Consider the following 23880-nt stretch of genomic DNA (forward strand, 5'->3'; position numbering starts at 1 on the left):
CCATTGGAAGACGTTCAGTCCGAATAGGAAGATGGAGGAATTCAAATCAGAGGCAGAATTACCGAGTTTGTTCCTCTATCCGAGGAGTTTCAAGTAGATACGTACCTAATCAAGGGGACGGAAGCTTCGGTTTGCTCGCTTTTCCCGGTATCCGTAGCTAAGGTAGGCACGGTACCTACACAGTATGTATGTGGCAATCACTGTTGATGGTGGCAACTGCTCATGTTCAAACTTTTGCAGCTACGCCGTAATTACCCCAAGAAAAGCAAGCACTGCCGCTTGCCATATCTCTCGTCGCTTTGGCAATTTCGCGTGACGCGACCATGTCCCTGCCGGCCCATGCAGGTGACAGGCCGGTAGAGTGCGAACCTGATAAGGTGGGTTCTCAAGATCTCCAAAGTTAGGTCGAGAGTACCTTAGGTCTAAACCCCAAACCTACCTAATGTGAGGTAGAGTCCTAGACCCATGAGAGACCCACTGCCACCCAACTGCCACCGAACCCCCATGTAAGGTACCGATCTTATCAGTACCTCACTGATAGGAAACGGGCAGTTTGTCCACTTCCATCAGGAGTAAGGTATCTTACCGTGGAAAAGACACGGTGCTAAGATAGTACGTACCTTCCATTGTTCATCGTGGTGCCGTGTCCGAATCAGTGACCATTTGCCCACACTACTCTCGCCACCTGCGTTCCTTTTTTTTGATTGGCTGTTTATTCATTTTCTTATGGCATTTTATTTTTTTTTCTTTTTTGGAGCCCAAGGTATTCTGGTGGTCGTGCACTTCTGATGAGTTGGCTGATTCGTTTCACCAGATCTTACCTTCAAGTCGAATAAAAGAGGTTCCCACCTACGGTAGCAGGTACTCTGGCATCGAAAACATCAATTCACCTCACCACACGGACAACACATACTTCAGCTACTCATACTTCCAATCAGTCTCTCATTCTACTCTCACTGCTTTATCTGCCACCATGAACTATCCCCCGTACGGACACAATCCCAATTCCTATGGATACAATGGGGACGTGTTCGCCAACCCTCCCGGTCAGAATGGCCCTCAACATAGCGGAATGCTGGGCCAGCGTCAACATGTCTCTCATCCGCAACCTCTTCATTCCCACAATCAACTTCATAGGGGCTCTCCTGGTCAGCTGTCTAGCCGTGGCGCTACCTTCGGAATCGAGCCTTCTATGAATATTGTGCCCGACATTCTGCGGGTTCCGTCCATGCAGCAAAAGTGCACCAACAACTACCCTCAATCGCCCAATCACTTCCCTACTGGCTTCATTGCATCCAGCAGCACAACCTTGGCCCCCTACTCTCGCGGCCCTCCCCATAAGCAGGATCTTGCCGATCAGAACGCTACCATGCACTGGAATGATGCCAGCCCCGCGACTGGCACTTCCTATGGCGGTCCTATTAGCCCAGCTCCTCCCCATGTCTCCAGGGCCTCTTACCAGAGCCCTACTCCTCTCATTCAAGAGCCTCCAACTCCACACAATACAGCAGAAGATGCAACCATGGGGCTAGCGTCCGATGCCACAACCACCTTTACCCCCACGACAGTCATGCCATTGGAGGCCCAGCCGGGCCATTCCAGTAGCCACACCAGCTCATCCAACAGGACCGCGCGTGTTGTATCTCCGGTTCAACAGGCGGCTGCCAATGCGCCGTCGGTCGGAAGCAGTTCCGCGACCAAAGCTACTATCAGTGATGGTCGGGCACCGGCTCCTGGCTACACCCCTGACCGGGCTCAGGTTCCGGATCAGAATCAGGCTCAAGACCAGGCTCAGGCTCAAGGCGAGAGCCAGACTCGGAATCGGAGTGCGAAGAACAGCAAGTCAAACCGCAATACCGGCGCTAGGGCTGTCAGAAGACCCCAGTCCGACGTGGACCGATTGACACGTCTGATCGAATATCAGTTTGAACAAGGCTTCAAACGTCTGGGGCTACGTGCTGAGCCACGTGAAAGCGAGAGGAAGGACAACAGCCCAGCAAGAACACAACGAACCGCCAAATCTGTCAAGGTCAAGATCGAGCCACCCAATGCCCTTGCTGCCTTTGACCAACACCGGAGCGCCATCCTCGGCCAACTATCCACGCATGACTCGGTGTACTCACGAGTCGATAAAATCGAGCGGGGAAAAGAAAAGGAAGTCATGTGGATTACCTTCAAGAACCTCTCGGATGCTCAGGCCTTTAAGCCAAACGCTGCACATCTAACAGCCGCGACGAATGTGACTGTCACCAATTTCGTCCTCTACCCCGAGTTCTATTGGGTTAGGGCCACATTGCACGGCAAGAAGATTACACGTGAGATGATCCAGGAAGATTCGGGTTTGCGTTGGTTCGAGGATTTTGGTATCTACCATACGATGTTCAAACCAGCGGTCAACGGAAACGCGGTCTGGCTTCGTTTCACTGATTCGACCATGGCGTGGAAACTAATCGAAACTGCCGAACAACAAGGAGACGACCTTCGCATCGACTTCTGCTCAGCCAAGATCGAGTAGGTCACCTCTTCAACTTCCCTGCTGAAATTTAGCTAATACGTACCCCAGGGCTGTTGATGTACGCTTGAAACCCTTTTACTGTTACAAGTGTTACGAGCCGGGTCACATGGAGAATCAGTGCAACCAACTGCACTCTACTTGTGGGAAATGCGCTGGTCAGCACAAGACATCCGAGTGCGCCCCAGGGACCAAGTTCCGATGTCCCAATTGCGGAGATGAACACCCTGCCTGGTCCCCGCAATGTCAAGATTCTGAGCGAATGAAGATGCTGGCACGTTGTGCTACCTTTGGCATAGATGAGCCGTTCTGGGCACGGGATATGCGCCAGGCACAAAGGCTATCTGAGATGGACACGTCACAGCACTATTCGCCATCAGAATTTTCAGATTCCATGACACCCAGGACTCCTTCCGATCACCACACTGGAGACGACCATGAAGCTCACGCCAGACATCCGCACCCCACGCTCAGCCGTCGTGAGATGCGGATGCCAGAGTCACCCACACGCAATGGCAGGACACAACGCGGTGAAGGCAGTTTGCAGACGCCTACCTCCATCGCCCAGAATCCTGCCGAAAGGCCTCCTGAGTTCGGAGGTTCGTCCAGCAACCAGGGCCAAGGTTCGCTCCCAAAGGCCAGTCAGTACGTGGCCCCGGCCCCGAAACCGACACTAACATCATCAAGAGCGACGCATGCTCGAACCGTCGCAACTCCATCCGTACCTCCCAGGAAAGGAAGGAACGCCTTGGTGTCGTCAGCCACCGCGTCGAGTCCGGTTGAGGCAAGCAACAGTGGTGGCCCTCGTCCCAAGGCCCACCCGAACGGGAGGTCTGCTCGGGGTGCTTCCAGCTCGACCTCCAAGACCACAGAAGCAGACGCGGCTGCCGGAACGCAAGACAATTCGTCGCGCAACCAGAAAGCGCCAAAGAGGGCCATCAGCCCCAGCGTCAAGACCCCTCAGCGAGCGAAGCCGCGCCAATGCCGACGGGATATAGGAAAGCACGTCGCCTCGCCAACTCTCCGGCGGACCCAGTCTGATGCTAACAAGTCCGACGGGTGGTCCTCGTCTGGCATGAGCGAGATTGCCGCAGGCAAGCGTCCGGCTGAGCCTTACACACTGCCTGTATCGCCCAACAAGTCAACGGACCAGAGTGTAGCTTCCGAATCGTCAGGCAGTGGCACAGCGACAGCGTCCGAGACAGGGACGGCGTCGTCCTCTGAGGCAAGCTCTTCAGTGAGACCTGTCAACCCTCCAGTTGCCGATCGTCCGGTCGCTCCACCCCCCCAGCAGAACAAAGGTCGCGGTGCCCAGGCCCCCGCGGACAAGAGTCAGGTTACATCGGCGCCATCGCAAGAAAGGGAGGTATGTGTGTATCAAATTTCGTCTTCCAGACCGAATCGTAACCATTACAACGTAGACCCTTTGAGCCGGCTTGAACTTGAGAAAGGGCGCCGACCTCGTGCCAGCAAGATGCTATTTCATGGTTCACTCCGGAAGTTCCACGGCCAGCCTATCCGGAAGAGGAAGTAGCATCTGGATGTATTTCCTTTCCAAGCACCAGGACATTGGGAGTATGAGATTGATCTGGGGTGGGTTTGCTCTTTTTCTTTTTCTTCCTTGTTTGAGGGGGGGGGGGGAGGGGGGGAGGAGAGGCTGCGTGTAGGGATTAGTTTGCGACTGAATGGAAGGTCCATGAAAGCGATGTAGACAGAACAGTGTGCGGGCCGTTGTACTTTTTCTCAGGTAGTCACAGAGTAAACGTAATTTCCTTGCCAGAGCCAAGAACCACTATGTGGCCGGCCGCTGTGATAGGTGCGCCAGCTTTCTACCCAATAGGCTGGAATCTTGTACTTTTGACTCACAAAGAACTTACCTTCTGCGATGACAAGGTACAGTGGACACGGGGTTGAAAGCCCCTGATTTCGCCTGCCGGGCCTGCTGGGCCTGCCTCAGGCCGAAGATATGTGCAAACATGTTGGACCAATGGCAGTCGCGGGCGAGGGGAGGCCCCCTGCCGAAGGAGATGCACAAGGCTCAAGCAGCAGGAGTTGCTGCCAGACGAGTTGAGAGGCTTATGTCAGCAATGTCGTTGAATTTTAGGGTTGGATCTGTCACACACGAATGCGCACTAGTCATACCGGCCCCGCGGGACGCATGGCCCGGTCCTTCCATCCCACGAACCATAATGCGTACCTACCTTCCTTGATCCACAATCGATCGGGGCCCCAGCCGCCTCCGCGCGATCATGTATACAGTGCTTTCTGAACTCGATTCGCACATGCCAGATACGTTCCATGTGCGGCCGCGGAAGAATTCGCACCTGAAAGCCTCTCCATGTTCCAACCACCACAGCTCGAAAAAGCTGTGACAAACCACCTGGTCGCGTATTTTGTTCAACAATGGACCCTAAATCCAAATTGTACCTTGCCGATGCCTTTTACAAGAATAGGATAAATGAGGTCCACCGCCAATTGTTTGCGCCCATCAAGTCGGAAAATATCACTCCACCAGTCGGAAAAGTAAAACAAGTGTAAATAATCTTGGAGGTGCACCGAAACATACCCAAGGTAGATGCTGCGGCCTAGATGATTAACTACATTACTCAGGAATGGTGGCCCCTGTACCTCGCATGTTAACGAATGTGTGATATCTCGCAAACTGCTCAGAATGCTCATCAGCCGGTGGGGGAAGTGGTCGGGAAGCCTCAGTGATTAATATAATAGCCTATCGTTCCGCGGCCATGACAACCTCAGCTGAAGAGCGGAAGGTTCGAGCTAGTCTCTGCCTTTTGTTTTTTGACTTTAGCTGCTCTGCCTCACTTTATTGCCTCTCATCGAGACTGCGCCCACCTCTGCGACCTATATATCCGGTCAGCATTGTTCATTACAACATGTGTCGTTTAGTGGTATTTTTGCTCCCTCGGGTGCTAGCAGTAGTATTGCATGTATTCTGACGTGCAACCTGAAGACAAATCGTGTCGAGACCCAAATCGTGCTTGAACATCAGGCTTGAGGGACCGGAGAGTGCGACAAAATGACAGGGAATGATGTGAAATATTTACATTTCGTCTTTTAAATACACAGACCACGTCCGTAGTCCGCAATGTAGATACACAGAATAAGAATACAACGTCGATGCAATGCGGCCAAGCCACGTCAACCACGGCACCCAGCCCACATCCAACCACTACACGCCATCATCCCACCTCACTCTCGCAACGCCTCGCAACAAAGCCTTCAAAATGCAATCACCCAGGCGGAAACATGCCTCCAAGCAAAGCGCACGCTTCGCTTACAAGCACTGCGAGTACCACTCATTCGTCTTGGTGCAAGTCAATCCGGAAGCACAGGCAGTGGGCCCGGAGTACCCAGCCCCACCGCACTGGCTCCACTTCGCCGCCGCCTCGGACCCGGACTCCTCCGAAGCAGCCGCGCTAGGCTCGGCAGCAGTCTCGGCGCACGTCGCGACAGGAACATCGGCAGCGGAAGACGAAGACGCAGGCGTCGGGGTAGGCGTAGGCGTAGGGGTGGGGCTCGGCGTGGGGACGGGTGTCTCGGCGACCTCCTCCTCCTCCTCCTTGACAATCGGCGCAGCAGAAGCCGAAGCAGACGCAGTAGCGGAAGGCGTGGCAGAAGTCGAAGCAGCACCAGAAGCGACAGCCCCGGATCCAGAGCCCGTCTTGGCCCATCCGCGCTTCTGCGAGAGCTCGTACCACCAGTTGCGGTACATCCACCCATCGAAATCCGTAACCTCCATAGCGGACCCGGCAAGCATGATGAACTTGCTCTGTCCCGTCGGCTCCCAGTCGTAGAAATCATCCAGTCCAAAAGTATGTCCCATCTCGTGCAGCAGAATATGAATGCTCTCCGAGTCGAGGTTGTTCAGCATATACTCCCTGCCCACCTGCTGACCCCAAGAATACCCGAACCCGCCCTCCAAACCGTCCGTAAGCTGGAGCGAGCTGTCAAAGTGGCGCGCCGCACCACCCTTGCACCCGCTGTAGTCGCCGTCGAGGTGCGCGTCGCGGTCGCAGGCCGGGTCGCACGCGGGGATGCCCTGCGGGTCCGCGAAGGAGGTGTACACGTCCAAGCCGTCGGTCAAGCCCTCGAGCAGCGCCGTGTTGTTGGTGGCGTAGCCGACGATGTTGACGTCGATGTTGGCGTAGGGGAAGCCGTCGAAGCCGTAGAGCCACTTGAACCACTTTTGGTACTGGGCCGCGTAGGTCGAGGCGAGCTTGGTGCGCTGGGCGGCCGTGATGGGGGAGTTGGAGTCCCAGCGGACGCAGACGTTGATGGAGCTGCGGGTGTTAGTCTTCTTATCTGCATCGGATGTGAAGGCGAAAAAGGTACTCACCCGTTGTTGGCCATGATCTGGTCCCATCCCCAGTTCTTGTTGCCCTCGATGGCGCCGTCGTACGTCTTCTCGTAGTGCGCCCACACCTCCTTCAACGCGCCCGAGAGCTCAGAGGGGGGGTTCCAGCCCGTCTGGCGCTTCGTGGGGCGGTTGCGCGCGCGGACCTGCGGGGCCGAGGCGGCGGGGGAGGTGCCCTCGAGCATCTTCCAGACGGAGCCGTCGAGGTCGGACTTGGCAGAGGTGGAGGTCAGAGCCAGGGCCGAGGTGGCGGCGAAAGCGACCGCCGCGGCGGTTGATGCGATGGATGGCATTTTGGAGGTTTGCTGTTGATTGTATTGGGGAGCGATAGGAGGTAAAGTTGAGTGTTTGAGTGGAACGGAGTTGATGGGACAAAGGAACGATGAGTTTTGGTTTAGAGACAGTGTATGACTTGAAAGAGTGTCAAAAACGAATGTGAGGTTAAAGCCTGAGTGGAAATATCAGAACATGAACCAGCCAAGTCCTGCAATGCACACACAGCGAAAGAACGAGGTTGAGAAAGAATGAAGGTGATGACAAGAGATAGAGAGCAAGTCAGCAATGAAGGAAACATGGTCGACCATTGGATATATGTACCATACTCGGAGCATCCTTCCCAATCTAAGTGCGCGGGATACATTAGACAAGGGGGTGGGATGGCCTAGCCGAAAGATGCCAAAAGCACCTTACCCTTTCCCACCTCTATTTTCGCTCAACTCTCGCAGTCTCCACATACTTCAATCAAAGAAGATGTCCTTCTTACTCGATTTCGTCTATCGATACAAATAAAGCCCACTTCTTGAGTCCGCAGCCTCGAAGATCTGAATTACTTTCTATTGAGCACAATCATTTCATCATGGCAACTATGAAGTCTTTGACAAGGTCTAGAGTCTTGACTTTCTCCCCCAGCCCGTGTTCCACTCCCTTCAAATGTCGCTAGCTCTGCCTTACCTAACCTCAACAGGGACCTTATGTGCAGGTGTGGGGGCCGGGATGGACCATGCTTGGTTGGCCGCTCTCTGAACGACACTTCAAGACCAGATTAAAGGACCGTTGCGCGCGGTTGCGGCTAACCCTTTCCAAGAGTCTCCTTTAAGCCCACTTAACTCTGCAAAATTCCGCGTAGAGCTGTCAGCACTCTACCAGGCTGCAGATTGTTTCCTCAGATTGAGACAAATATTGTCCACCGCAGCCGAGCCTGGGGGGGAAAGACGCTGCGCGTCGGGAATAGATTCGCGCCAAGGCGCTAAGGAGGCGCATGTGGTCCAAGACAACGGTCCAGAGCCACTTTGTAATCATCCTCCACTTCCCTCGTCTGTCAGTTTGGGACTGGCGTGAACAGTCCAAAATCCAAAGGGGAAGGGCTCGCCTTACTGGTAGTAGTACAGCGGAGGAAACGCCTTTTGGGGGTTTGCAAGTCCGTCAGCGTTTCCATTCTCTCTGTAGTCTGCACACTTTTTTTTCTTTTTTTCTCGTGTTTTCGTATCGTTTTCTCTTTCCATTTGACGGTATGACTAGAAATTCCTATCAGGCTGTAAACTTTTACTCGTGTATTGAAATTTGACAGTGCTCTGTCAAAGAGAGGTGCACTCTCGGCTTCTTCCACTCTCGGTCTCTTGGGTCCTTACTCTTTTCCAATCTCCAACGTCCAGGACTACAGTCTCTCAACCGCGGGATCCACGGGTCCGCAAGTCCGGCTGTCCGGCCCCCTTGGCGCGTTGGCATTCTCGCAGAATCCATACCCAGGTTTAAACGAACACGCACCTCCGTAGAGACCATCATTCGAAGATCCATCAAATAAAGAGAAATTGGGAACCGCAAAAACGGTGCAATCTCTCCCGTAAAGCAATGCAATCAACACCAATTGAGAATTAATTTCTTGACTCTTCCCAAGTTCCGCCCTCTTGCCACGACTCGACTCACAATGCACTGGGCTTCGACCCTTGAACCCCAAAGTGCCAACCTCCCCCAAAGTCTTGAAGTTCCAAAGTGCCCAGACAAGCCCCCGTAATAAATCCGAAGCACATCCGTAGCGTGGTTTGCTGCTGGCTCGTGTGTTTCCCGGTGGGATGGTACAGCCCCATGCCACTGACGCCTCCCACTGGGCGCATCCCACTGGTGCGAAAATTAGTTTCGGAAACCACAAAATCGGGAATCGAAATCGAACCAGAGTTGCAAAGACATCTTGGCGGTGTTCGTTGTAAATGATCCCGGGATTCAGGGATACCGGTGGGCGGACAGACAAACACGCCCCCCTCACCCCTTTAGTCTAACAACGATCACCCCCAAACGGTTCTTGAGATTTGTATTGTACAATTGCATCATTATGCCTAACGCTACTTTATCGTTTCCACACTTACGGATACTAGTACCATCACTACAAGGTACCAGAGGTTGCAGTGTCAACGGATACGCCGGAAGTAAGGAGCGTTGCGGAAATAAACAACTTTTTAAGCTTAGCTTTAGCCTGAGAAACTAAGAACCTTCGGCACCATACAGAGACGAGAGTTTATTTTTGCTTCGTGTCGAATTCTTGCGTCAGCTTAGATAAGCGCGCGCGCACTGCTAAAAAGTGCAAAGCAGCAAAGCAGCAAAAGTCTAATGTCTCTCCGTAATGCTGGTGCCAAGTGCCAATGCCAAAACCTAATGTTTAGAGAAAACAAGTTCCCAAACTCCACTTGTGAAATCGAGATAAGGGAGACCCGCCGGACGAGCAGACAAAAAATTGAAGAAGAGGAGGCGAGAAGGCAGAAGAGAGAACACAGTCGGAGGAGTCGACGAGTCAACCTCCGAACGCAGCAAATCTGCCCCAAATCTGAACTTCCCAAAACCCGCCCCCACAAGCCGTGAGTATCTATCTTCATGATGATTCCCCCCACACCAAAAGGCCTCGACGCCCAAGCCTCAAAAGTCAAGCCACAATCTCAACCTCTCTCTGCATCATGCAAGGTGAAGCCATAAGTGACCCTCAACCCAAGCACCCCAGCCTCAATCCTTAACAAGCCAAACACAAACAACAGGCTTCCCCCCCGGCATCCCACTCCGTTCCCCGTCCCACCCAACCTCCTTGACACTCTTCTTCATCATCTCCTTATCGTCCCCCGAGAAACACAACCCCTTGTACCACCGTCCATTCCCGGCCTGCACAATCTCGAAGCACTTATTCTTCTTCGGGTTCGGGTTCGTCGCCCCGAACCCCTTCAACACCTCCGCGAGCGTCGTGTTCACGGGGACGTGGAAGGCGGAGAACTGGATCCGCGCGTTGAGGGGCAGCTGCCACGGCGGCGTGCTCGTCCGGAAGACGTGGATTTTTGTGTGGGCGGCGGGGAAGAAGTAGTTGTAGCCTGGTTCGCAGCCCGTTCCGCCTGTCGAGTTGGAGAGGTGCGCTGCTGGGTTGCGTGGGTCGAGGGTCGGGAGGGCGGTTGCTGTGCGCGGGGTGTAGGTTGCTTGGCCGCCTGGTTGGAGGGGGTATGTTCCTGGGTAATGGCTTCCTTGTTGCTGCATGCCGGCGCCGGGCCAGGCGTAGGCGGTTGAGCCCGGGTAGGGCTGGTAGGATGTTGTGGTGGCGGGATAGTAGTACGTTCCGTAGGGTGCCGGGGATGGGGCGCCGTAGCCGGCGTGCGGGATGTAGGGCTCGCCCCAGCGCGGGAGGGGCATGCCTTGGGGGCCCCAGGGGGGGCGGCGGCCTTCCATGTCTGGGCCGTTGACGGGGTTAGACATTTTGTTTGATGTGTGGGTGGATCAAGGTAGGATCAGGTGTGGTTTGGCTGCCAGGTGTTTACCCAGTTTCCGAGCACGGGGTTGAATTCCGTGATCCAAGTGCCGGGGACGGGGCCTGCGTGTGACGGGTCCCAGAGATGGTGCGGGTGTCTTTGGTATCCGTACGCCGGGATATGTGCCGGATGATGGTGTGCGCTATTGGTCTGGGCGAGAATAAGGCTGCGAGAAAATCTGTCGTTCAAGTCTTGGCTGGTATTTGAGTCTGGAGATGTGAAGAAACCAAAAGTCAGCAAAGGTGGGAACATGGACGCTTCTTATATATCCTTCCCAGACATCACATATCTTAGGTTGACTGACAGTGAATAACCGCCACGCATGAGGGCAAAACAAAGTGACTCACCCGAATCCGACCGCTCGACAAACTGCCCCTCCTCGTCGTTGCCGTGTCTCCGATCACCGCGAGTGTCACGCTGAAAAGCAAAAATCTCAGTGCTCCAGACGATGTTGTTGTGCTGGTCAAAAAAGGTGCCGACAATGAGGTATCCCCAAAACGGCGGGTCGCGCGAGCAGTTCCAGTACTGCGCGATGATGAGTTTGGTTGCTGGGTAGGGCAGGTACTCTGGTTCCTCCTCGACGGGAGGCTGATGGGACGCCACGGTGACTGCTAACTAGGGGGCGTTGTGTGGTTGAGAAGACGAGTTGGATGCTTACTGTTTTGGTGCCCAAGGTATGTTGAGCTTGAAGGCTATGGGCAGACGAATGCGAATATTGACGAGGAAGAGTTAGATCAGTTATCTTGGTCTAGATTTATGTGACATTGAGCAGTAGTGTGAATCAGTGACTTGAGGCTTGCGAGAGATGAGACCAAACTATGTGAAAAGTCACTGTTAATGTCTAATCAGACAATTATCGGTGACTGATGGTGATGCCCGGCAAACAACTTCTCATTCCCACTTTGAGTCTATCAAAGTTGAGATGAGCATGATGGGTGCTGGTACATGACGGTGAATCATTGCTATGGCGCAATGCTCGGGTTGAGTTAGCAATGGCAGCCGCAGTCTTCTGCATCAATTCAAGTTCGACATAATCACATGAATATGAAGTGGAAGTTGCAAAGTCTTGATTGATGGTGATTTCAGTGTTATTCGATTGGTTGATTGTGTGCTATGAGCTTCTCAACTGCCTGTGGCGCCTGTCTTTCGGTTGTGGCTGACTGTGGCTGACTGTGGCTGGAGCTGTTGTGGACCTCTGTCTTATGTAAGCTGAACAAACGAGGGCACCTTGGACCCTCAAGCTGGCTCGCTCCTTCGGCCCGCAAGCTCATGTTCGCAGTTCAAGAGCCCTAAGGGACCCAGAGTATGGGCAAAGCCTAAGAAGAGTGAAACAGTACTTCGACCATCATCCCGATCCTGATCTCGGCTTTGCAGCTGTCCATCTGATAACGCGCCAACCCATCATGGTCGGCCAAAATCAAGCTGACTGTTGGGTCTCCACCACGTCATTTCGCTAGGCCCTCGTAATTTGATGACCGTGACCGCATCATTTTCCCTGGCCCGGATGCCGTGAGCGAGGCTGAGAACGCTGATGAATGTGACACTTCCTCCACCCAAAGGGAAGGACCGCAACATTATTGCTGTTGCGGGAAGGTATCGCGTAGCCTCCGTGTGAGTGGCGTCGTAGTGAAGAGGTATGCCGTTGCGGGGCGCCGTAATCGAGCCATGTGCCGTTCTCAGAAGCTCTGGGCTGCAACAGTCTCATCATCGTACCGTCGAGCTTGGAGCCCATGTCAATGGAGAACCCCGCAAATGCCGTGAGCTGATGAGTCGGAAACGTCCGAATGTCCAAGTCGTAGACCGCCTCAGTCCTCAACCTCGACATCCTCCTCAACAACCCGCACAGCACCGCCCTTGATGCTAGCCGCCCCCTTGACAGAGTTCTTGAGCTGCTCAACCTCCTGCCTCACCAACTTGCGCCGCTCCACCTCCGTCACGAGCCCCTTGAGGTACACTTCCGCCTGCACGGTCGCGCTGTACGACATGGCCGTCCAGCTCCACACGTTTCTCCTCTCGGCGTCAGCGCCAGCGGCAAGCAGCGTCCTCAGCACGAGCAAATTCCCGTTACTGCTCGCGAAATGCAGCGCCGTGTTGCCGTCTAGATCAGCCCTCTGCACGGCGGCGCGCGCGCCCTCGGGGACGTACGTCAGCAGGATCTGCAGCACGGTATCGTGCCCTCCGCGGCTCGCTTCCATGATGGCGTCGCGCCAGCGTATGTCGCGGCGGAGGATGACGTGCGGGGTCCGCTCGCAGAGGAAGTGGACGACCTCGGTGTGGCCCGCGGCGGCGGCGAGCATGAGGGCTGTTTGGTGGTGCTCGTTGAGGGCCGGGTCCGGGTGTTCGTGGCCGTGGTCGACGAGGACTTTGGCGATGGGGAGGTGGCCTAGGGAGGCGGCGAGATGGAGGTTCGAGTTGGAGAGGGCTTCGGGGGATGGGTCTGGGTTGTGGAGGAGGCGGGGGTGGGATTTGAGGATTCGTTTGACGAGGAGGGGGTCGTTTGCTGTGATGGCGCGTCGGACGCGGAGGGATGGTTCGATCCTGGAGGCGGAGAGGTTAGCTGGAGTTGTTCACGCGTAGCTGATGTGCGGGGAAGGAAGATGGGAAGAGCCTACATGATGGGCGGGATTGAGATCGGTCGGGACGGGTCTAGCGAGCGTGATTTGGTCGAGGAACTGAAGAAGTCGACGGCGGCATAGCTGGTGTTAATGTTGTGCTGCTATTGCTACCGTGTCTCCAAAAAAGAGAGGTGATGGGTGGTGGTGATAGCTGGAGGTGAGGTGACGGATATGGAAAAAAGAGTGGCAGGTGAACGGGCGGGAAAGAAGGTGAGTTGGGACGAGATTGCCAATAGGGGGCGGCTGATGACAGGCCACTGTCCGGATTTAGTGCACGGCGCCTGGAATGTCCCTGTCGGTAGCCTTGTGAACAGAGCAGACGGGAAGACAGGGGTGCTTCAGGGGTAGGGAAGCCATGGAAGTACGGAGTACATACCTGCCAAGTACCTGACAAGTACCTCATTAAGCGACTCGCCTACGCCCGTTGACCCCGGTGGAAAATCGGCGGGGAAAAGGCGGGGCAATCGGCGTCACTGCCGAGATTACCTTGATTTTCTCTCCGGTCTTTCGGCTTCGGCTTGTGTTAGGTTGTTGCCTCACTTCCCACCCACCACCATAGGACCGAGCACTTTTGCTGTCGTTTTTCCATCAAGAGGAAGTTGCTAGTGCAAGAAGATTCTGGGGTTTGCAATTGAGTTTGGGCACTTGGACTCCCGCGCATGATTCGACGCATCTGATGTTGATTGTCTGATGTATCCCGGGACCCCGTCTGTGTGTGCAGCCAATTGTTATCTAGGTACCATGCTGGTATCTCACCTGAATGCATCTAAGAAATATCTAGAATCTGTTAACGACAAGATAGAATCACCACGTTTTACAATGTTCACCAATCAGCTAGTACCCGGGATTCATCTGACTGATTCTACCGAATACTATACCTAGAACATCTGTTCTATCACTCTATCCTCTAACGCCGAACAGTATGCGTCCACCCTCATCTAGACTCTAAGCAACGTACGGCTTTCCAAAGGGGTGCAAATCCAACCCCTCAATATCAATATACCCAAACTTGCTCCCATCCTCATTCTTCCCCATCGCCTCCGCCCACTTGCCCAGAGACTTCATGAACACATCCTTATACTTCTCCTTACTCACGTCCAACGGCTCCTGATCCCGTCCGATGAGCCTCATCTGCGTGCCCGCCAACATATTCGTCAGCCCGAAATCCTGCTCCCCCAACAACGTCTCAATCGCAGCCGACGCCTCGCCGGCGATAATCTTACGCGGCAGATCCACCTCGTTACACGCAGGTCTGGCCAGCCCGATGCCGTGCACCGTCTTCAGCGCCTCCACCATGGCAGGCACAGTCCTCAACCCGCCGGTGACGTACGCTTTCGTCTTGGTGAGCTGCGGGATGATCTTCTCCGCGAAATCTAAGAAGAAGGCCTCGCGCTTCTTTGTGGACTCGCGCTTGTGCTCGAACGCGAGGGACTGGTACGTCCCGCCGGACAACTCGACGAAGTCGAAGGATGCGGCCTCGAGCGCGGAGCAGAGGTCGCGGCAGTCTTCGGTCGAGAAGCCTTCGTCTTGGAACTCGACGCTGTTGACTTTGATGCCGATGCTGAAGGTCGGGTCGGGGACGCGGGCGCGGATGGCGTCGGCGATTTCGAGGATGATACGCGCGCGGTTGGTTAGGGAGCCGCCGTACTGGTCGGTGCGCTTGTTTGTTGTCGGGGAGAGGAATTGCGCGAGGAGGTAGCCGCTAGGTGACAAAGTCAGTCGACTGCTCAAGATGGCACCATAGAAAGGGTAAACTCACTGTGCGCCGTGAAGCTCGACTCCGTCAAAGCCAGCCTTGTACACGTACTCAGCCGCATGCGCAAACCCACCAATCACTTTCTCAAAGTCCTCCTTCTCCATCGCCCTCGGCTTCGCGAATCTCATACCCATGACATCCCCCTCAAGCTGCACGTCGCTCGCCGAGATGGGGTGCGGGTTAATCTTCTGCTCGACCTGTCTGCCGGGGTGACTAAGCTGCGCGTGCAACAGACTGCCATGCGCCTTGGCCCCCTCGGCCAACTTGCGGAACCCTTCGAAGCGCACGCCCTCGAAGGGTGCGTCGAGCGGGATAATCGGGTTGCCGGCGGCCTCGAGCTGGTCGTAGTCGAGCATGACGTTGCCGGAGAGGAGGACGCCGAAATCGCCCTCGCCCCAGCGACGGTAGAGGTTGATGAGCTCGGGCGTGGGGATGCCGCGGTTCGTCGGGGTTTTGGGGTCCCAGGTCGAGAGGCGCTCCGTCATTGCGCCCTTGAGGAAGCGGTTCTTTGCGACTTTGCCGGAGAAGGCGAATTCGAGGGGTTCGGCGAGGGGTTTGGGGTCCACGGCCTCGGCGGCGTATCTTGAGGGTGCCATCTTGGTGGTTTGTGTGTGTCTATTGTGGTGGTGGTTGTTTGGGGGAGGTTTGTGGTGAAGTCTAATGCTGGTGGGACGAACGTGTCTATGGGCGACTTTGTTCCTGATGCTCTATATCTCAAGGTTTCGGAGGAAAGACGGACGCAAGGTGAGGAGGGGCGGTGGTTTTTGTAATGTCTCAATAACTCGCATGCCCACTTGTTCATGCACCTTGTCTTGTTTATTCAGCTTTCTGGGTTCGCAGCAGCGGAGCCCCAAACTGACGTCCACGGCTCTGAAACACTCTTGCTTTGTAATTCAATCTGGTTTTCTCCCCGCCACGCCACCTCATGGACCGATCAACGACACTCTGCTCCACTCGGCATTCGGAGTCTGTGTTGGACTACGAAGATGCCCCTGGTCCATCCAGGTCTTTTGAAGAATGTAACCTAGAAGAGTGCACCGTTTTTCTACAATGGGTTCGAAGTCTGCATGCCGGATAACTCACCAAGGGTATATTTTCTTCGATAACAAGGTATTTAGTATGCAGAACCCGACCCGAATTCCCAATCACATTCTGTCCAAACCACCAAAGTTCCGTGAATCTGTTCATCATTCCAACAGCAAGCCACTTCTCTTCTTCTTGTCAAAAATTCACGTCCTCGGCTCGGCCCCTCCATCTCGGCCATCAACCCGTCCCAAAATTGCCCCTCACAGACAGCCCCAAAAATGCACTAGGGGTCGTGTGCGTCATGGTGGGGAGCTACCGCAGGGGTCTCCCGCGTCATGAATGGCTCAATTGCCGTGTACGCAGCATTTCGGGGAGACTAAACACACCACTATGTACGTCTGCGCCTACCTTATGCCAGCATATGCACGCAGTAGCAAGAAGCGGTCGCCCAATCTGCAGCGCGATTTGTGCCGTTTCGAGAAACCTTGGTGCTCCTTTGGAATCCTTCTAGGCTCGCTATTCGTAAGGTCTTGGTAAACATGACCCATCCGGCGTGCGCCCCCATTCCGCCAAGCTTTGCGCCAGATTTCTAATCCGACGACGGGGGAAAGGCGGGGATTGGACATCCCAACTCTCCACGGAGTTTGTCGGATCGGGTCAACCTCTTTTCCGGCTACGCCCTGCTGAGTCAAGTTTGCTTGTGCTGAATCAGGCGCTGAATCAGGGATCACTTCCACGGCGTTGGAGATGGGACGATTCCTTTCATGGTTTGGCCTCACTTGATGAAGCCGGATGACCTCATTGGTCTAGAACGTGCGGTCTGGCAGATCTCAGTTCCCTAGGGCGGTACTCCTAGGGCGTTACTCACTAGGGCGTTACTCCCTAGGGCGTAATAGCTCTTGGCGATTTACATGGTGTTTGATCCTCAAATGCCGTCGCCTTCGTTCTCGTTATCGCTTACCCAAGATGCGTAGAGGAGGGATATGAACCCCGCGCGTCATCGTCCCAATTACCAACTTGCTTTTAGGGAATAAACAATTTTCTACACTTCGGCCCGGCCCGCTAAGGCTATCTAGTTTTCTGTCACAGAACAAGAGCTGTGATCCCACATGATGCAGTCTACCCATCCCGTAAAAGAAAGAAGATTCTTCATCTCAACTGTATGAGATATACTCAACCTCCCTCCTTCGATATGTCAAACACCACAGTGCGAGGCCCCGCAGCTCGGCCGGTGGACAAAAATCACGCAAAAGCACTTTCTTCAAGCCTCTCCGGCCAGAGAGGCAAAAGGATTGCGTCGAGGGGGAATCGAACCCCCGGCTCCCCGACGCTGCTGGATGGCAACGGAGAATTTTACCACTAAACCATCGACGCTGACGCTGATTGGATCTTCTTGCGAGATTGAGGGTCCGCTGGTGCTGGAAAAGGAAGGCAGGTGGTGATGTGTGGTGATGTGGTCGGCCACGATGTGGTTGAGTAGCGAGTGGGCGGTACTTTCCAGGTTGGTGGAGAGGATTAGTTTAGATCCATACAACTGCCGAAAAACATTTACTCCCCCCCCCCCCCCCGGCCCTCCCCTGTGCGGATTTGACCGTTGGGATTTTAATCTCGGAGGCTTTCTATTGTTAGGTGTCATGTAGGATTGTATTGCTTTTTTTCTTTCCTTGAAAGTGGGCAGTGGCGTCTTGGCTGGTAAATGAGAATTGCAGCCCCCAACGCGCGGTCCATAACCTTAATTTCAACTACAGAGCTGACGTAATATAATCTTCTTGGCCTTGTAAGTTGAAAATGATGGCACGAGGGGAATAGTATGAACACGACGTAAGCCACATGTGTACACATGGAATTATCAATTTTAAGATTTAAGCTGAATTCTCGAAGGATTTTCACCGATTAAGTGCAGTATGCCCCTCCATGCCTTCTCAGGTGATTGGGCTCGAGTGTCAACAGCGTTGATTTGATTTGATTTGCGTGTTAATTGCTAGACTTCCCAGACAGGGTCGACTACTATAGTACAACTACAATACAGATTGAGTGAGGATGTGCATGTTTTTCAACTGAGTTATGATAACTTCCACAACATCAGGGTGGGTTCTTCAGGGTTGCAGTCCTTTTCTACGGGTGAGCGACTGCTGCACCAGTTCCCCTTAGTTCGGCAGAGGCCTTGGTTTCTCATATCCTTTGTTGAAGTGTACCCCAGCCAGAAATGAAGACTTGCAGTCACTCAAAGTCTATGGATACATAAATACCTCGCCAAAATTGGCACATGATTCACTTGGCAGGTGTGATTCCACATTTTGAAGAAATGGGATTCTACTGGTAAACTTGTGCAGCTACCAGCGGAACCAAATGCCATGGTAACAGCCGTTTCAATAGCATTTGTGGTTATGCAGGCTGACACTGCTTGAGAACATGTCATTCAAGCTAAGATCGATCATGCTATGGAGAAAAATGCCAAAATCCTCTATTCACCTTCCTTGGAGTCCAACAGGTTTTGAAACCAGTCAAAAATAACTTGATTGTGCTGTTTGAAAGCCCCAATCCCGCAGTGCTCGCCAATCCCATCTTCCTCTGTAAAATGATGCAAATACGCCCACTCCCCCAACGCCTCCGCAAGAACTGCCGCCTGGCCCTTGAAGAACAAATCATTCTGCGCATCGCCCACGAAAACAGGCGTCCGGATCTGATCCACCACAGGCTCCATGCGATAATCCAGCGACAACGTCACAAAGTCGTACGCGGACGCGGTGTTGAACGCCCACATCCCATGCCCGAGACCCCAGCGCAGCGTCGCGGGTACCCCGGGCTGTAGAAACCGCTTCGCGTACTCGTCAAAGGCCGCTCTGTCGCCCGAGTCGTAGATCGCCATGGCTTCTGCGCCGAGGGTAGCGTTCACGACGACCGGCCAGTCCCAGACGCCGTCGACGGCGAAGATTGCGGCGAGGCGGTGTTCAAAGGCCGCGGCGCGGGGGGCGAGGTAGCCACCGAAGGAAAACCCGAGGAGGCCGATCGAGGACGGGTCGACTACCTCGGGCTTCTCAAGGAGCCAGTCTACAATGGGAGTGATTACTCGTTCCCAATCGTAGATGAAACCGATTTCCTGGTACCGCCGAACGGAAGGCATGCCTGGCCCTTCGTAGGTGAGGACGTTGTATCCCCTCTCGAGAGCGGCGGCGCCCATGGCGTGGTACATCTCCTCCTGGGACCCATCATACCCGTTCCCCATAATAATCGTCGGGCGCTGCGTCTCCTCCTCGTCAGGCGTGAACCATATACCCGGGATATCAAAGTCCGCCGTCTCAATCGTCACACGCTGATTCGGCACCGTCAACAACGCGAGACCTTCATCGAATGCGGCAGTCTGATTGCCCCACAGCTCGTAGATGCGGGGATCCGAGGCGTTCTCGTGGAGGTAAAAGTCGGCGCTACGAAAGTACGTCGCCGCGGCGAAGAAGGCGCTGCGGGCGGAGACGGGAAATTTCGTTTTCGCGATGCTCCTTGCGCGGTCGAGGACGCTGTAGGCGAGGGCGGAGAAGGAGGTGGCGTAGCTTGCGAAGTCGCCAGGGATGATTTTGTTGGCGGTGGTGAGGACTTCGCCGAGGTCGGCGCCGTCGTAGACGGATTGGCTGAGGGCGCGAAGGATTTCAAAGTGGAATGTGTGGTCGGCGCTGAGCTGGTACATGGAGTAGTTCGAGGTTGCCATGACGGGTAGTTTCTCGCGGAGGACCTGGCTCGAAAGTGTTCATGAAGCGAGTCAGCTTCACTGGGCGTGATGCATGGTGTCCTGATTCTGTGAGGCTCAGCTTGCAATTTATAAAAGACCAATTCCCATGATCAACATAGTAACCCCGCAGTTGTCAGCAAATGTGAATAGTAGGTGCAGCTGGACGGGGGCTGGATCCTTTCAAAAGTGCGATTGCCCATCAACTTGGCTGCTTGCGAGGGAGACGGGAATGTAACATCAACGGAGGCGTAGTAAGTCGATCATATCTGACAGCAGCCCCCCCGGTTGTAGCGTATCGAATCAAGACTGCAGGAAGCAACGTCAATCTCGACGAACTGGATCAGTGGGATTGGCTACTCGAATGCAGGCGAGTGGCGGGTGCTCCCGGAGGATCAAGCTTCGGAAGGGGGACGCTTGGCGTAAGCACTGCGTCGTCGGTCAGCAATATCACAGGTGCTAGCCTGATCAGCTCCGCTCAAGGCACTTTCCACTCGTTCCTGATCAATCAGCATAGCAATCCAAACCCATCGAAGTACTTAGCAGTAAAACATCGCTGAATCTCTGTTGAGGCTTGTCGAGGGCGGTATCAATTGCGATTCTGGGCTCCTACGGATGATGCTATTCCTACCGGCATGCAGGCATTTCAATATATCTATAGGAAATATGCGTTCAGTGGGCTTTACACCAAGTTTTCACCTCCTCCACTGAGTGTTCCTGACTCCAAGTTTCAAGATGTAAAATTCCACCATTATGCTTAGGGAGTTTGGGGCATCTCACGACTCAGAAGTCAAGCCATTGGTAGCAAAAATACCAATATATTACATGCAAGAGGATCAGAAGGAAAAGAGAGGTAGAACCATTATCATTCAAAGATTTGCCCTGCGGGACCTTGTTTCGGTAGCCCCGGACTATAACCACATCAGAGCAAACATTACTATTTCGCCGGCTGAGGAAAGCGGAGGGACTTCGACAACGGTCAAAACCGCTTGTTGCGTTTCGGGAATACTCAGGATAACAAGGGTTGGGGTTAGGGTTCCAGTACTCGACCATGCAGAGTCAGCCAAGAAATCGTAAGATTCTTTCGCTAATCACTCTATACAATCACCAACTTAGTACGCTTATTAAATTAAAAAAAAGAACTAATAAAGTCTTAGCCTGCACTTGAGGAAGCCAGATCGAACTTTTTGTGCCATTGAAATCAGTCAGAACTAAAAGCTGTCATCAAAATGACGCTGAATGCTTGGTGGCAACAACATACGTTGTTTGAGGCAACACCGTCCGGACAATGATGTTCGGACAGGATGACTAATTCGACCAATCAGCGAAGACACAAAGTCTCTTGATGGGGAAATACTCAGCATCGATACTAGTATGACCTTCCGGACCAACATGTAATAGTCTGTTCGCGAACAAGCACATGTGGCTCGCAGCTCACGGACCGCCAAAATGACACATGCAGGAGCGGAACCAAAATAGTCTCAAGATCCATCCTGCGTAATTTCGGATCTAGTGTTGTGAATCTCGGTCTTGTATCCGCTCTAAAGTAAGCTAAGCAATAGTCAAGACACGAATGAAGTCTAAGGCACAAGTAGTGGAAAGTGGCTTTACTACTCTATGAGGAGCAAAATTTCAGATGGGTCGCCTTCGCCCAAGCTTCCATACGTTTTGTAGTCTTAATCTGTGTGTATCTGGCCTGGATGTGACGAATCTAGAAGCACATTGAATCTGCCATCGCAGCGCTGGGTCTAAGACAACTCGGACAATCAACTTCTAAATTCACTCGAATAATTATATAGTAAAATCGCGCGCAGGCTTGGAGAAGAGACTCAACGAATATGGCTTTACTGATCGACAGGTGGAAGATCTGGGTACGTTGATGCGCATCGCATCGACCGGAACTGTGTCGCGTTAAAACTACTCGAAGATGATCAGGAGGATAATCGCATCACCAAGCTCTGCGCTAGTGCATTATGGCACGCCTTCCTTACTACCTAGAATCTAAAGGCAGTACACACCAACCGCGCGCACTTCGGTCCTGCTTGGATTCTACTAGAATTACCTACTATAGTACCATGACAGCTTCATTCCTTAAGGTGTGGAAATGTGGAATCCGCAAACAAGCTCGAAGTGGGAGCCGGATTCACATCCGAGCGCCTGGGGTTCGTGCCAAGACTTTGACCAGTGCCACACACCTTGCAGGCTTGTTTACGCATAGGAAGTCTCGAAGTAGGAGTTTTTGCCGCCGTTCCCTCTTACAGCCGAAGCTTCATGTCGGTAGACCCGAGAATACTGACGGCGTGCTTGGGAAACCCATGTAGCTGACTAGCGCCCTCAACAAAAACCCCCGTTCACCACCATATGACGGCTGTCGGCCTCTACCTGAGACAACGATCTTCCGGGTCCCGCTCTCATCGGATATACCCAGGCGGTTCAGGGGGCGGGAACGAATTCTATTCAGTGGATACCATCTGGGGTCATTGTTTACTGGTTTAATTATACCTCATGGTTCGCGTATACATGGGTCCATCATGAATATTAAAAGTGGCGAATAGTGCTCTTATCGATTATCAACATTCTCAAAAGACGGGAAGAAGACACAAGTTAGGGCAAGCTTAAACTGCTAAGTGACTACCCTGTGACGATAGGAAACTTCAGGCAGAAAACATTTCGCTCAAATTCATTAATCCTGCATCCTCTGATCTATGGGCTACAAGGAACCTTTTTCTGTCCAAGTACCAGGCCATTATCTGCGCACCCCTTCGAAAGAGCCTGGAGTCTGTCAAAGTCGGAGGAGCGAATGCAGCAGAACTAAGAGCCATTCATCAGCTACAAACACAATCTTACTTCTCGCCACTAGATTGAACACTTACGCCAGGGGAAGGGAGGACTGCGCCTTTTACTGCATTACAGAAATTGTTGCTCGGGGCTGGCTTTCCCTCCACTGTCATGCAGTAGTACGTCCCGTATTGTCCAGTTCCCTGCCTGTGTGTTGCGCAAAACGCGTTAGCATGCGCATGCAGGATCTAACGGATCTAGCGGATCTAGAGCCACGGAGATCTAGCCGGGTGGGGGAACGCTTACCCGAAGACAGTGGCTGTGAGAAACAACACGGTAGACATAAGGGTGGTTGAAGAGCGCATTTTGTATCTGATGCAAGTCAATGATGAATAGTCCGTAAGGATGCAATGTGATTTTTCTAGCAAGCTGAAATGCCGAAGACAAGTTGGGTTTCGGAAAGAACGGTTGATCGAAAATTGGAAGGTTGGATATTGTTGACTACTTCTTAATAACACCAAAGAGTCTCTCATGCCGCGTTTATATGCCAATCCACGGATGGGTGAATCGTGTTCACCTTCACCCTGGAAACATTTTTTGACGACTATCGCGCGATTGTTTGAGTCCAGGTTCGATCTGCCCATCCATGCCACCCCGTAGGGCCCCTGAAGATATGGCCGGCGGGGAGGAGAGCCGCGAACATCTCGGCCGACTCTGAACGGGGCTGTCTAGGAGGTAGACGCAAGGTCTGAAAGGTGATCCCAAAACAGAAACCGCGATTCCAAAAATCGGAAGAACCTTTGCTCGCATAAGACCCTGAGTGCTCGGATGACGAAGACAGAAACCCGGTTCCAAGTGATCGGACCCGTGGCGGTGTCACGTGGCTACGCCATCTCCTTCCATTGTTCCATTGTCGACGGATTCAGAGAGTCAATTTCTTGATTAAACCCAATCCTCCCGGTCCAAGCGAGAACGAGCCGTGACGGAACAAGTTTGCCGTGGGCAACGTCGGTGATGGAAAGAGGCAGAACACGAGTCAGGTTTGGCTGGTAAGCCACCATCCTACCGTTGCATGGCGCGTTTGACCAAAACTCTATTCGTCGAGAGTTGACGGTATTTGTTCATCACCGCTTGGACATTCCGCGCACACGCACGGCACTAGGATGCCACGTGCGGCAGCTATCTATGAGAGCGTGCGCAGGAATCCCTTAGATTTCCATACATGAGGAACAAGATCCGATTGATCTCGCTCCCCAAAGCGCAATGCTAAAGTTTCCCAATCAATGCCCATCTTTCCCTGTTGCCCCGTGCCGTTTCACAGATT

At 53.5% G+C, this 23880-nt stretch overlaps 8 protein-coding genes across 8 annotated transcripts; 1 reads left to right on the forward strand and 7 right to left on the reverse strand.

Annotated features, from left to right (window-relative positions):
• Positions 1-973: 973 nt before the first annotated feature.
• On the forward strand, positions 974-3942 carry CCOS01_11151 (uncharacterized protein; the record flags this gene model as incomplete). The annotated part of the gene is made up of 3 exons (XM_060459304.1): positions 974-2511; positions 2564-3878; positions 3934-3942. The coding sequence occupies 3 exons, from the start codon at positions 974-976 to the stop codon at positions 3940-3942; spliced, it is 2862 nt and encodes a 953-aa protein (XP_060310036.1).
• A 1865-nt stretch (positions 3943-5807) lies between these two features.
• CCOS01_11152 (uncharacterized protein) lies at positions 5808-7180 on the reverse strand (the record flags this gene model as incomplete). Its single annotated transcript, XM_060459305.1, has 2 exons — positions 5808-6813; positions 6870-7180. The coding sequence occupies 2 exons, from the start codon at positions 7178-7180 to the stop codon at positions 5808-5810; spliced, it is 1317 nt and encodes a 438-aa protein (XP_060310037.1).
• Positions 7181-9875: 2695 nt separating this feature from the next.
• Positions 9876-10607, reverse strand: CCOS01_11153 (uncharacterized protein; the record flags this gene model as incomplete). The annotated part of the gene is made up of 1 exon (XM_060459306.1): positions 9876-10607. One exon carries the CDS (start codon positions 10605-10607, stop codon positions 9876-9878), a length of 732 nt encoding a protein of 243 aa, XP_060310038.1.
• Positions 10608-10639: 32 nt separating this feature from the next.
• CCOS01_11154 (uncharacterized protein) lies at positions 10640-12235 on the reverse strand (the record flags this gene model as incomplete). Its single annotated transcript, XM_060459307.1, has 3 exons — positions 10640-10869; positions 11008-11275; positions 12143-12235. The coding sequence occupies 3 exons, from the start codon at positions 12233-12235 to the stop codon at positions 10640-10642; spliced, it is 591 nt and encodes a 196-aa protein (XP_060310039.1).
• Positions 12236-12465: 230 nt separating this feature from the next.
• On the reverse strand, positions 12466-15627 carry CCOS01_11155 (NADH:flavin oxidoreductase/NADH oxidase; the record flags this gene model as incomplete). Its single annotated transcript, XM_060459308.1, has 4 exons — positions 12466-13198; positions 13273-13356; positions 14234-14977; positions 15035-15627. The coding sequence occupies 4 exons, from the start codon at positions 15625-15627 to the stop codon at positions 12466-12468; spliced, it is 2154 nt and encodes a 717-aa protein (XP_060310040.1).
• Positions 15628-18521: 2894 nt separating this feature from the next.
• CCOS01_11156 (uncharacterized protein) lies at positions 18522-19760 on the reverse strand (the record flags this gene model as incomplete). Its single annotated transcript, XM_060459309.1, has 1 exon — positions 18522-19760. One exon carries the CDS (start codon positions 19758-19760, stop codon positions 18522-18524), a length of 1239 nt encoding a protein of 412 aa, XP_060310041.1.
• A 2721-nt stretch (positions 19761-22481) lies between these two features.
• On the reverse strand, positions 22482-22900 carry CCOS01_11157 (uncharacterized protein; the record flags this gene model as incomplete). The annotated part of the gene is made up of 3 exons (XM_060459310.1): positions 22482-22589; positions 22652-22763; positions 22863-22900. The coding sequence occupies 3 exons, from the start codon at positions 22898-22900 to the stop codon at positions 22482-22484; spliced, it is 258 nt and encodes an 85-aa protein (XP_060310042.1).
• Positions 22901-23135: 235 nt separating this feature from the next.
• Positions 23136-23366, reverse strand: CCOS01_11158 (uncharacterized protein; the record flags this gene model as incomplete). Its single annotated transcript, XM_060459311.1, has 1 exon — positions 23136-23366. The coding sequence occupies one exon, from the start codon at positions 23364-23366 to the stop codon at positions 23136-23138; it is 231 nt and encodes a 76-aa protein (XP_060310043.1).
• Positions 23367-23880: the final 514 nt, after the last annotated feature.

This window comes from Colletotrichum costaricense (genome assembly GCF_030867565.1).
Source record: "Colletotrichum costaricense strain IMI 309622 chromosome Unknown Scaffold_12.1, whole genome shotgun sequence".
Taxonomy (NCBI): domain Eukaryota; kingdom Fungi; phylum Ascomycota; class Sordariomycetes; order Glomerellales; family Glomerellaceae; genus Colletotrichum; species Colletotrichum costaricense.